A 10,000-nucleotide genomic window follows, 5' to 3' on the forward strand; every position below is an offset into this window, starting at 1 on the left:
TTTGCTGTTTTGTTTTTTTGCACCCGAAATAGCAAAGGACACATACATATTCATGAGAGGTTGTAAACAGCTACAGTTGATTGGCTGGGAAGGCGGTTATGAAATCATATCTCGCGTGGCAAATGATTGCTGGACCATCAAACGTGATTGATACGTTCGTGCTGCCAGAACGCATATGCTGTAAGTGTTCGTTTGCGTTGACGTGGAGGACAAGATGGTTCATGATTTATCACCGCATATTAGCGCATATTACAAATACGTTTTGCTGAACTATCTGTTTCAATTCAAACTAAATACTTTTTTGTCGATTTCTGTTAAACATAATTTTGGTGAGGATTCTTTTACATGCTCATCTGTTGTGAAAATCTCGATCTTTAGTAAATTCATTAACAGTGTTTGGAAGCTGGAAAAGCGACTGGTTTTACAATTTTGCTTTTAAAAACGAGTTTAACATAATTATTAAAACAAAAGGATTAGCAATTTGTATGAAAACTCGACAGGACTATCAGCAAAAAAATGTGCAAACAAAGAGTTCCATTTTAAATTTAATGCAACGATGGAGGCGCACTTTGAAATCGTACGATTTGGGAATACAGCTTCAAAACAGCGAGATGCATTGAGTGAATCATTCAAAAAGTGATATCTCTGTCAGATTTACATTAATTGATCCAACAAATGTCGAAAGGAAAGTATAAAAGAGCCAGCATTCATGAAAAAATCTAAAACATAAATGTGTTTAAAAAAGATACATAAATCTCCCCTTAGGATGCATGGAATCCTCCGCTAAGATGCATTTTTCTGCTAACGTGTGGAGCAATTTTTCTTCATTTTAAATTATTTGAACGAAATGAATTGCTAACAAAAATTGGAACGAGATTAAGAGAAGACATTACTAGAATAGTTTACAATTAATACATCACAGCAAGAGGTAATTCATGTGAAGTTTAACATTTGGCTGTTTGACATGTAATTTGAGAAGGTAGTAAATCATTGCCATTTAGAGATCTACTTCTCCCTAGCACACAATCGAAGAATTACACAGTTCTTTAAGTTAACGATACGTTCGCAATGGTTACTCAGAAGTGTCCCTATTTATATCTTGTCCCCTTCCCCGTTCGTTACATCCCGTGCTACCATGGATCGCTGGCCATGCCAAGAAGTCGTAAATGTTCAATTTTACAATAAACAATCACTCTTCCAGACTGTAAAATTCCGTTCCGCGTATAGCGTACGACCGGAGGACGCGACCGCGACGCGATTATGACGTTCCCTGTTTTTTAGCGAAGGATCGCAGACAAGACCAGACCGAGCCGCAGTTGTCGGCGAAGGTTTCGTCTATGTCGGAACATGTTCCGAACACATGTTTCCACCTTTTCTCCACCATCCTTCCACCTCTCACCACACCAGAGGATCCTTGGCCTCTCGTTCGCTCGCTCGCTCGCTCGCTCGCTTGATTATCTTTCTTTTTGCCCCTCTCGAGCCAGCCAACCAGTCGTTAGTTATTAATAGGGAGGACGCGTGCGAAAGTGTCTACGGCTCGGGTGTTTCGCTAATAAAAAGGCGTCCGCGAAATCGGGAAACGTCACGCCATGCGGAAGCACTGGCAACGGTCAGGTGCATCCGAGTGGACCGCCTGCGTGTGTGCCTGTGTGTCTGCTGTGAGTCATCGTCATCGTCCACGGTCTGTGGTGGCCGAACATCGAACCGTGAGCTGCGAGCTCAGCACAGCGCCCGAGGATAGAATTTATGTTCGCCGTGCACTGCGTCATCGGCCGCTGCATCGCTTACCTCAGCGAACGCTTCCGCTCCTTTCCGAACGCTTCCTTTTCCTTCCACTACAAGGAATGTAAGAAAATCATTTTGCACGCCTCGTTTGTCCGATTACATGCCCGATGGCCCGTTGGCGTTGCAACCGACGGTGGGAAAGTGGCCAGATTGTTAACTAGCGCAGGGCTGATGGGGCAACGGCAGACGAACGCACGTTAACAAGTTGTTCTGCCGCGCGGGACATCGTAATCATTGGTTACGTGCTCTACATGGTGGAGCAGTTTTTGGGAGCCAAGTGATCCCTAAACTGGGCATTCTTTCCGTACTGTCCAACATATTACTTTGAATGCTTGAGGGCGGATCATGAGATTTGGAAACCCTTCTTTTCCCTAACGACGTCTTACGCATGTGGCGAATCCATCGACCAAGGTTCAGCTTATGGCGATGAAACCTAATGACTTATTAGGGGGAGCCGATCGAGCTGCGTTGTCGATACTCCCGCGTTGTACGAGGGGCAGCAGAGAGTTCCCCGCTGTTGGCACCATCTCGTAATGACTTATTGCTGCCATAATTCATAAATTTTCAAACCAAACGCCGCTGCCGGGGGTGTTGGTGCTGCCACCAAGCGGATAGCAGAGAGGGTCTGCGCGGTGTGGAATTGATTGATGGGTGATGGAAAAATGTTCTCAAACCCGCTGGTGCAAGCGGCATGGAAATGGAAATTGCCTTTCCAGTTTGCTGGGTCACTAGCAGGCCACGCCAGCCTGCCGATCGGTATTCCGTTCTGAGTCACTGCACTTAATCGTTGTAGCGATTGTTGTGATTGCTGGAACGGTTTGATTCTTGCAAATCGCGGATTCTCGGCTAGCAGGTGTGATACAAGATGAAGGAGATGGAACTTTTTATTCTCCATTCGGTCGTCCCTGAGGTAGACGATGACTCAATGCGATCTACTGTTACTCTCGGATAAAAAACGAATAGAGCAGTAAATGCGCCACCTGCTGCAACCGTTTGTTGAGCTAACGATCATCGAAATCCAGGTTAAGTAAGTAACAGCAACAGTGACAGCTTAATGGTGCATCTGTCTGAACTCCCGCGTTTTTGTGTTTCTGGAGACACCAAGCAAGTGTCCTTTCGACTGTGATCTCGTTAAGCTGACAGCCTGGATCGAGCGCATTTCTTTAACACCAAATAACAATTGGTGGAAATTTCAACCAAAAAAACTGACAAGACACCAAATATCAAAGCCACCCTTCACGATCACTACGGAGCCCGCATCATTCGCTCAACGAACGCAGGCTGTTTGGTCTGTTAATATGCGTTTCGATGTTGCGCCAAAGAATTATCCGTTTTGTTGGATTTCGCACCGGACTGCCATTCGAAGGGGATTCATTTTCTTTTCTGCCCCCCCCAACCCGCAACCCTTAGTCTCCGACAAAATCGGAACGATTTGCCTCTTCATCAGATAATAAAAATGAATAAATTTGATTTCCGCATGCACATGCATGCATCCGGCTCGCCAGCGACAGCGACACAATGGCCGTGCTTGTGATGCCTCCTTTTGGCGAATTTGCTTCGTTTTCTTCCACCGTGCCTGCTTTGCAGCAACGACAACCCATCCTGAGCTGCGGATTGTAGAGCCCACAGACGGGAAGAGTTATGGTTCGGTTTTAATTATAAATTCTTCCGCCGAAGCGCGAAGAAGCAGAAGAAGAACCGTTTTCAAACTGAGCGACCGCGTGCCTGATATGATCCTGATCCTCCTTCCATCCTTTCCATCGCATATTGCTGTCGAACAGCGAATGCGAGGGGCGATGCGAAGCAAACAAGATCGGTGACGGTTCGGGGCGTTGGCGCATCCTACCTACGATCTTAAACCCATCCGCAGGCCCCACTGCTCACACGACCGTTCTGTTAATCAAATGGAATGCATGATGCTGACACGCCAGCTAGCTAGAAGGTTGTCTGGCTCGATGGCGTGTGGCGTGAAAGGGTGGAACTGCATTAATCTTCTCAATACGACCCCACTAGATTGAGACTCCAGGCACTAGGTGCGTTGGGGTGGGCGTCGAGATGAGAAATGTACGAATGTCAGCGAGGACAGGAGCAGACTACAAGGGGCCGCTAATCCCCCCCGCGGGTGGCAAACTCGGTAGCTGCGCAAAACAGAAGCCTGTTCCGGGGTGTTCAGGGATACCGGGGAATTTACATATTTTGACGGTTTCTCTTGATCGAAAGACAGATCGAAAGGGGAGATCTTAAGAAGGCATATCGTGGATTCACAATCAGATATCTCAGTTTGTCCATAGAGTACATGACAGGCTCTGTGTGCCTGTATGTGACAGTGACCATTTATGTATCCATTGCCAAGGAACATTGTTGCAGTTGAAAAGCACCTTGAAGTTGATAATGGAGCCGAAGTATTTCTGAATATTCAAGGATAGTTTCAATTATTTATCGAAAAGCATCCGTACATCTTAGAGACGTTCTCTGAATCAGAAGTTCAAAAGTTCTTCAATTTGGAGTCAAATTGTCTAGTAACATTCCCCCTGCGTCGAAACTTCTTACCGCCTTACCTGGTGTTATTCTGTCCCCGGTTACCACCCAAGGTAGTGCCGCTCCGTGTCAACATTCGGTTCACAGGCCGCACCACACCATCCCCACCACCACCACCGTTTGCTGCGTCAGTCACCGGCGTTCTACGCCAATCGGTTGCCGGTCTACCACCATGCCCATGATGGCCACCACCACCACCGACCCTTCCATGGTGTCGCCGATGATGCTGCGGTGGTGTGTCCTGCTGGTGTACGCGTGGACTCTGTTGGTGGTGGTGGTGATGATGGTGTTGTTGTTGGTGGGGATACAGTGGCAGAGGCTGCTCGAATGTTGGCCGCCGTACGCCACCATAATCACTTCCGCGATTAACGCTCCCAACCGCGGGACCGCTTATTAGCGAGTAGCTCGCCGACGGCTGCTGGTCTAAGGACGTCTGGTTCCTTCGATCCAACTGCTGTTGCAGCTGCTGCTGTTGGTGGTGATGGCTGTGGTGCTGGTGGTGCTTTCGCTGATGCTGCTGTTGCCGAGCATAATCGTTACCGGCATCGTCGGTGGACTGGAATGCGCACGAGCAACACTGAGCCCAGCCCAGCGCCAGCACAATGGCCACCAGCGCTAGGTGGCGCGATAACTTTCCGGCCATTAGGTCGTTCTTCTGTTTTTTTTTTCTCTGCTGTACGCTGATTTGTGTATTACAATAAAGCAGGCGCCACTATACACTGTATGCACTGCCCGATGAACGATCACGCAAGCACACGCGTCACTTGGCACAAGGGCAAGAACTTCGTTTGCTTTCGCGGATCAGAGGCGCTTCTTGAAGGCCAGGAAGAGAGATTAACGGGGATCAGAGTGGATGCAGAGACGCGTGCGAGGAGGCGGTTCGCGCTCCAATTAGCTGTAAACGCAGCACCTGGTGGTGGGCCTTTGGTGGTGTTACCACGCACTGTGGCGTCGCGACGTCGACCGGCAAAAACCTTGGCGAAAGGGGCCACCACCCCGGGGGCCACTTTGTTTTCCGCTATCGTCACCGGCGTCGCCGTCGCCGTCGCCTGTTTGTTCTTAACGGGGTCCAGGTGAACCACCTTTACCACCACCGCGGAAGATACAGAGATGGAACGGTGCGCGCGCGCGCGATCTCAGCAGCAATCTCAGCAAACAGCTCTCTGTCTGCCTTGCGCCGCCAGGTATCTTCTCAGCCCAGTGCCCAGAACTAGCTACCGTCGTCGTCGTCGTCGTCGTCGTCGACGGCGTTCTCAGAACGACCGAAACACGCTGATCAGTGCAAACTGTGCGAGCGCGAGACAAAGAGAGCTGGATCGAGAAATCCCGAGAGAGAGAGAGGCTCTGGCTTCGAGGGATGATCCCGCACCGTGAATCACGCCACCAATAAAAGGCTTTCGAAAGGATAAACAAACTTCAAACGCACCAACAAATGCACACACACGCTGGCACAATGGCTAGAATCCAACAGATCTGTGCCCCCCCGCTGGAGACCAAAGAGCAAACACGCGGTCGACGATCGCTGTCTTTTGCTCTGGTGTGTCTCGCGTTAATGATGATGATGATGCTGTTGCGGTGTTGAGTGCTCCTTCAGCAGCAGCAGCAGCAGCTCGGATTCACTCGAACGCGCGGTTACAGAACGCGCGACCGATCGCGCCAACGACTTGTGCCGGACTAATATGCTCCACGGTGCCCTGCCTTGGGGGCTGCTGCTCCACGAAGATCGCACGGACGCGTACTAAGTTCTGTACTAGCGCCGCGTGCTTTCAGCATCCGCACGCTCAAGCGCCCCCTTCTTTGTCACCAACACCACCACCAGCAGCAGCAGCAACACGATCACGATCGTCGTGTGTGTTGGCCAGGCGCACGCGATCGCGCTTCGTTGATATCTTTTGCGCGGCTTTTGTTTTGTTCTCCTCGTGGCTCGGCTCGCGCGGCTTCGCGTTCTCGCGGCATCGCTCTCCTGTTCATAAAATTCCTTCTCTCTCTCTCTCTTTGTCTCTCTCCCTCTGCGCCTTCTCTCCATTTCGTATGCGTTGCTGGAGAATGCAATTGCAGAAACGCGAAACGGTACGCGATGCCAGCGACCGATCGATCGATTGGCGCTCTACCCCCCCCCCCCCCCCCCCCCCCCCGGGACTGGTGGTGGTGGGGTTTAGAATTACCGATGCGGACACCAGGTTTGCCAGCTCACCGCAACGGAACCACGGTCCAGAACGGTCTCAGAAGTATTGAGAAGGAGAAGCAAAAAAAAAAGCGTTGCAGAATACCAAGCGGAAAAGAGCTGCAAGATCACGTTCCTTGCTCGGATCTTCGATAAGTCATTCCGTGGGTGGGTGGGGTGTACGCGTGTCGAGAAAGCTAGAAGAAAAGCCAGGCCACCTGGATAGTGTCCATCGTTGGCCAGTGACTTGTTTCTAGCACCCCTTAGGAGGTAACTAGAGGCAACATCCGCATAAGAAGATGCCCGGATCTGATATGGATCTGCTTCGCACAAAAGGACACGTTCGCCTGGCCCTTCAAATGCAAATCGAGCCATTCCGAGATCATCGGAGGTCATGCTAACACCTCCAGGCTCCCCTTTTCGGGGGAGCGCAGCATTCCGCCCGGCCCTATAGGTTCCGGTGATTCCGATTAAGGTACTTGACTCACCAGCTCCTTGACGTCTAGCGCCTCCCCTTTAACTCGTGCGAGCAAGGGTTAATGAGGGGGTTGGGGGGGGGGGGGGGGGGGTGATAGCTAGTCAGCAGTGTCTAGTGTGCTCGTGGTGATGCTTTGTTTTCATTTCCTGCCATTTCAATATCCAGCCTTAGACACGATCGACGCGATCACTGTGTGGTTCGTCGCGTTGGAGGCCACCACTTTTTTTTTGTCCCTTATTTTGTTGTCTTTCTCTCTTCTTCTCGCTCTTTCCCTCCCGCTCTGGTGTCTTCTTTCTGCTCGTTGCTTTATGCGTTGTCCAGTCGCACGATCGTGATCGCGTCTCTGTGGTTTACTGTTTATCTGGTTGGTGCTCTTGGATCCGTTCCTTCTTTCTTCTTGGCAGCTTGGGGTTCGGATTCAGAGGAACACGTCACATTAAGGGGTTGCGATCGATTCTACTGATCGGTGCAAGGTTCTTCCTCCGATTTTGCTAATCCAAACAACATTTAGGAGAACAAAAAAGTGATATCACTCCCCTCCATGGCTGGTTAGAATGTAGAGCTGTGCCCATTAGCAAGGCTAATGTCTTGTCCTGGGCCTCTCTGCCTATAAGTCACATCATCTCTCTCTCTCTCGAGTGCTCTAGAACTCGAGCCGGATGTTGGCCTTTCACACTTTCGCGTCGAGGCCACTAGCTTCAAGGAGTTCCACGATTAATCTTACGTGACGGAAACACCCTCTCCCCACTCCTTAGAAGATGAATCTCGATAGTAGCCAGGTAACAGGAACTGACCTCGCCACAACCATAACGGTGACGCGTGTGTGATCGTAGAAGCCGATCTATGGATTCGCTCTCGGTTCGCAGCTGCAATTGGTGCTGCTGCGTAATCTGAGTACGGCAATGGCGGCAACCTTAGCAGCGCTGCCCAGTGACGTCGACGAGCCCGAGTCTGACAGGCACTACAGTTTCCTTCTCGATCTCGCGATCGATACGATCGCTGGTCACGCTAGGTTCGTGCGATCGATATGCTTATGCTCTCCGAAAACTGCTCAACCGTAGGCTCTACGTTCGAGATGAAAAAAAAAACCTGTTTCCTGCAGCTCTAAACCTCCCTCCCTGCCCCCTTCCATGTCATTAGCCCTCTTGGCCAAAGCTTGGCGCTTAGACCCCTAGATGGGCAAGACTTGACCCTCCCGAAATGGAAGCTGGAAGGCATCCAGCCAGCCAAAAACTCCTCCATCGCCTGATCGATCTTGACGTTGTTGTGCCGTCCGTTCGGTGGTGGCGGAACTTGGTGCGGAACGAAATGACCTTCCGTTCCTTCGAGCTCCGTCTTGATTCGAGGTGTCGAGGCTTCTCGGTTGTGATCGGCGTGGCCAGTCGTCTCGACACTCGTGCGTCGATCGCGTATGCGCTGGCACTGGCGCTGTTTAGACAACAGCTGCCAAGACGGAAGCAACGTGACTCCTGTTGCCATGGTGGCCACCTGTCCGTCTTGATTACTGCGTGGAACGTGGAACAATGCAGTGGAACCGTTGCACTCCGCCCTGCCCCGCACTGCTGCACGCGAATTGCTGGTGCAGTGGCACGTGAGGTGCGCTCGGAGGTGGCGCACACGCATGCCCGGTTACCATACATGGAATGGCGACGAGGACAACGTTCTGTCAAAATCGTGTTGTCTTGGAAGCCTCGGAACTTCCAGACAGACTCCAGACAAGCTACAAGATGATTGGTAGCACTGCGATCCTCGATCGTTCTGAGAGGGGACCGCATCATCAGATAAGTGCTGCTGTCTCTGGTTGTTTTGGGGGAATGCAATTAATGTAGCTTCCTATTTTTACGCTGAGGAAGTGATCTTGTGATCCTCACGCAAAACAGTCTCCAGAAGAGACAGATTCAAATCGCTCAAAATCATCTCTTGTCAAGCACTCAAAGCAATAGCATTTTACTCCCCATGCAATGCCGTGTTCTGGAACCGGAAGCTACTGTCCTGCACGATGTCATTCCGTACGCAACATGTCAAGTGAGTGTGCAACCCGAGGGGCAAGGATGGTCGGTATGTTCATTAACGAATAAATTGAACACAACACGCACCCTCCTCCGGCGGGAGAGAAAGTGGTTAATAAAGTCATACGTGCACCCAACGCTGACATCTCTCGCGTGAAATGTGGCGTAGTGTGGCGTTGGCATGTCAGTACCAGGGCAAAACACCAGCACCAGCCGATTGGAGAAAGAACATCTTGTTCCAAGACCGCTGCTCGCGGATGTGACGCCTTTACCACAAACAGCGTGCATTGGTTCGAGTTCGTGCGGGAAATCTCGGTTGAAGGACTCCCGTGGTGCCAGGCGGTGGTCAGTGTCAATGTCAATCGATCGGTGGACCGCGCGCACACTTGGCGTTGGGTAGTCTCTGACCCGTCTTCAAGAGGTCAACGGTGCAATTAAGGAACGTAGCAGCGAGGAGTGCCTTTCTCCATCGAGACTCCATCGGCAAGTAATGGGTTGGACGAGCGCACTCGATGCGCTCATCGTTGACAGGGAGTCATTTATCTGGATATGTCGTGGTATTTATTGAAAGACTAACAGACGATCATTCTTTATTGGATGGCACGTTGGACAACATTACAACGAGTTCTGACTGCTGGGTGGCTTGAGTGAGATCTTCTCCAGATCAGTATTCCATGCAGTGCGTTCTGCGTTTACTATTGCGTTGGTTTATTCATTTCGTAAGCCAATATCCTTCTTTCGTTGCATCAATCTGTACCGGAATAATGCTGGAAGTACATTGAAATTTGCTTATTATCGCGTTGGAGTAGTAGTTCTGCTACCGAGACCAACCAGTGCGAGAAGTATAATGCGACTGCGTTGAGAGATCGCTCGCTCACTCGCGCCGGACCGGAAACTGCGCGAACGACGATTCAACCACCTCGACACATTGAACTCGAACGCATCACCAGCCAAAGTGCAACTGCACGGTGGGCAACTGCTGCCGATATCGTTAAGCTGTCGGCAATTGAAGTCCAGCGAGGAACT

General features: G+C 50.6%; 2 protein-coding genes across 4 annotated transcripts in view; both read right to left on the reverse strand.

The window, feature by feature from the left end:
• LOC126574213 (uncharacterized) overlaps positions 1–5,987 on the reverse strand; it is a 10,971-nt gene extending 4,984 nt beyond the window's left edge. The window contains exons 1-2 of one of the 3 annotated variants that reach the window (XM_050234277.1): positions 5,750–5,987; positions 4,344–5,133 (exon numbers count right to left, since the gene is read on the reverse strand). In XM_050234277.1, coding sequence (XP_050090234.1) covers positions 4,344–4,966 — 623 coding nt within the window. In that variant the 5' untranslated portion in view covers positions 4,967–5,133; positions 5,750–5,987. Of the gene's footprint in view, positions 1–4,343 lie in introns of all 3 variants that reach the window. The other 2 variants (XM_050234274.1, XM_050234276.1) reach the window with 2 other exon arrangements.
• A 3,974-nt stretch (positions 5,988–9,961) lies between these two features.
• The window catches only part of LOC126574221 (uncharacterized), a 720-nt gene continuing 681 nt past the window's right edge, over positions 9,962–10,000 (reverse strand). Inside the window, exon 2 of the mRNA XM_050234286.1 lies at positions 9,962–10,000. This exon is cut by the window's right edge and continues 406 nt beyond it. The gene's annotated coding sequence lies outside the window, so the exon portion shown is untranslated.

The sequence above is a fragment of the Anopheles aquasalis genome, chromosome 3, assembly GCF_943734665.1.
Source record: "Anopheles aquasalis chromosome 3, idAnoAquaMG_Q_19, whole genome shotgun sequence".
Lineage (NCBI taxonomy): Eukaryota > Metazoa > Arthropoda > Insecta > Diptera > Culicidae > Anopheles > Anopheles aquasalis.